The 2,554-nt window shown below is 64.1% G+C and overlaps 2 protein-coding genes across 2 annotated transcripts in view; one reads left to right on the top strand and one right to left on the bottom strand.

Moving 5' to 3' along the window:
• MNEG_9829 (hypothetical protein) overlaps positions 1–1,052 on the bottom strand; it is a gene marked incomplete at both ends in the record, with an annotated part of 2,433 nt that extends 1,381 nt beyond the window's left edge. Inside the window, 4 exons of the mRNA XM_014041701.1 lie at positions 62–288; positions 492–635; positions 813–856; positions 1,043–1,052. Coding sequence (XP_013897155.1) covers positions 62–288; positions 492–635; positions 813–856; positions 1,043–1,052 — 425 coding nt within the window. The remainder of the gene's footprint in view (positions 1–61; positions 289–491; positions 636–812; positions 857–1,042) is intronic.
• Positions 1,053–1,900: 848 nt separating this feature from the next.
• The window catches only part of MNEG_9828 (hypothetical protein), a gene marked incomplete at both ends in the record, with an annotated part of 4,405 nt that continues 3,751 nt past the window's right edge, over positions 1,901–2,554 (top strand). The window contains 2 exons of the mRNA XM_014041700.1: positions 1,901–1,989; positions 2,318–2,543. Coding sequence (XP_013897154.1) covers positions 1,901–1,989; positions 2,318–2,543 — 315 coding nt within the window. The remainder of the gene's footprint in view (positions 1,990–2,317; positions 2,544–2,554) is intronic.

The raw sequence follows: 2,554 nt of genomic DNA, 5'->3' as shown, positions 1-2,554 counted from the left end.
CCCACCAGCATCAACTGAGTCGGCCGGGCACGTGTGCCACCCCGGCTCCGGCGGCTGCCACCGCGCCCCCTCGCCGCGGCACGAGCCCCAGTGCAGCCGCGTGCCGGCCATCTGCGCCACCACGCCCGCGTCCGGCGGCGGCGCGGGCGCGTTGCCGCCGGCCGCGTCCAGCTGCTGCTGCGAGGCCAGCAGCAGCGCGACCGCGGCGTGCTCGCGGTCGCCGGCGGCGAAGCGCGTGCCGGCGATCAGCAGGCGCGCGCCGGGCGTGTCGCGGAGGCCGTGGTCGGACTGGACAAGGCGCGGCAGGTGGTGGGAATAGCTTCAAGATTTAGAAAGGGGGCGGAGGGCTTGCGAGGAGGCAGCGGAGTGGCATGGCGGGTCACTAAGGACGGGGACAGGCCCAATTGTGGCGTGTACTGTGGATCCAGAGCGCCAACCATGCACGAAAGCGATGGCATTCGGGGTGTGCAAGCGTGGCCGACACCGCTCACTTCGGACACGCGCAGCTGGCCGGGCTCGTCCAGGCCAAGCCATGCCTGCAGCAGCAGCCGCGGCACCTCCCGCAGCGGCGCGGGCAGCGGCCCCGCGTGCGGGGCGCCGCCATCACCGCCCGCCAAAGGCGCAGGCGGCGTTGCCTGGGCGTTTCCCGTGGCGGCTGCAGGGGCGACGGTCGACCCGCGTGCTGTCGGGCGATGTCGGTGCTGCAGCGGCCCCAGGGACAGCACGTGCGGATGCGGCGTGGATCGGCTGGCCGGGGCGACGCGCCGGGCGATGCCCTGAACAATGGGCGGGCGCTGCAAGCTTTGGCCAACCGCGGCGGGTGCTCGCCTCCACGATATCGCGCCGATGCTGCCGCCTGCCGATTGAGAGCGTGGCGATCACAAAGTTGATAGTGAGAGTATCAGAGCATTGATGCGTGCTGGGAACGGAGCGTTTCGGAGGATAGATACGCGCTGCGCCAAAAAGTTGCGGATTTGCGACCCCCACGCTGTAGGCCAGACTGCTGCAAGTAATGATCAAATCCAACATATGCGACGCATACCTGGTGACATGTTCCCCTGCGCTTGCAGCCCCCCCTGCTGAGGCGATCGCCAGATCACTGGTACCTGATGGTTGCAATCACACCATAAACAAATTCACGTATATATGCGATGCAATTGGTTGCGGTCAGCAGGCAGTATATGGCACAGTGCGCGAAAGCGGTGTCCAAAAAGATCACTGCCTCCAGCTAGGCACCAGCTAGGCACCTTCTCTATAGAGTGCTTTCAAATTCGGTTTGCGTGTGGACGCAAGTCCATAAGCTCGCATAATCATCGCACACGATAAGATATTCAACACGCGCAGCAGCAGAGCACACCAATTCGGCACCCGGCTCCATTTCTGCGCCGTGAGAAGCTCGACAAAGACGCAGGCTGGATTGCATCGTCTGTAAAGAGTAATAATGGCGTGCTACATGGGCACGCGCGGCGGTTGTGCCAAGCTGCGCTGGTGAGGCGTGCGCAAACGCAGCACGAGCTGTGCGCCACCGGGCGGCTGATGAGCGACCGGGCGATAGGAGGCGGCGCAGGCGCAGCGTTCTGGCAGCTTAATGCCAGCGACGACTATGTTATGTCCAGCAAAGTTACTGAGCGCCAATTGGCAGCATGCGGGCGCTGCGCAGTGCTCACGGGCGGCCCGCGGGCTGGCGGCCGTGACGGGGCAGTCGCTGTTGATCCCTGAAGCACCCCCCACCTATCCCTCAACACGTCCGTAGGGCGGCCTTCATCGTCGCACTTGTGGCTGCCGTATGTAAGCGTGGGCTGAGTTTTGCGGGTGCAGCGGGCAAGAGCGGCAGCCGGCATGCCTGCTGCCTGGACCAGGTGTGGATGGTTTGGCAAACCCGCCCTGCCCTCTCCATGTGATGTGCCCTCGCGCAGCCCTCCTGGCGGCCAGCCTGTACAAGACCATACCTGGCGTCACCCAGCTGGTCAAATGCATCCAGAACGCAGCGTGAGAGGGGGTGCTTTGGAAGGAGAGATGACATGCAGCTGCAACAGCAGCACAAAAATCACAGCGGCACAAGCACAGCAGCGGGGGGCAACTGCAGGTTCAGCTGGGATTAACGCACCTGGATTGATTGATTAGGATTGCGCGAATGGCAATGCATGGTTGGCTGCTCCCAGGCACATGGCTGACTGACTGCGTGGCCATTGCCTGCTGTCTCTTTGGCTGGATGCGTTCACCCGATGCCAGTCAGTTCACAGACCGCGCAACTGACATCTTCTTGAACAACCTGACTCTCTTTCCCTGCTCCCCCTAACCCACTCGAGCCTCGCAGTGATCCCAACAAAATCATGGCGCAGGCCGCCGCCATGGCCGGCGCAAACGCAGACCCCCAGCAAATCGTGACAGCAGCGCAGCAGGGCCCCTCCGTCTGCCTCCGCGCCTTCTGGGACGGCTACCAGATCACTTTCGTGCTGTCAATCGTCGGCGTCGCGTGCCTGCTGGTGGCGTTGCTGACCTGCTGCTGCTTCTGCTGCGCCGAGCGGCCCCGGGACAAGGAGGTGAGGAGCTG

The sequence above is a fragment of the Monoraphidium neglectum genome, assembly GCF_000611645.1.
Source record: "Monoraphidium neglectum strain SAG 48.87 unplaced genomic scaffold scaffold02078, whole genome shotgun sequence".
Lineage (NCBI taxonomy): Eukaryota > Viridiplantae > Chlorophyta > Chlorophyceae > Sphaeropleales > Selenastraceae > Monoraphidium > Monoraphidium neglectum.
This window is presented reverse-complemented; position numbering and strand designations above follow the sequence as displayed.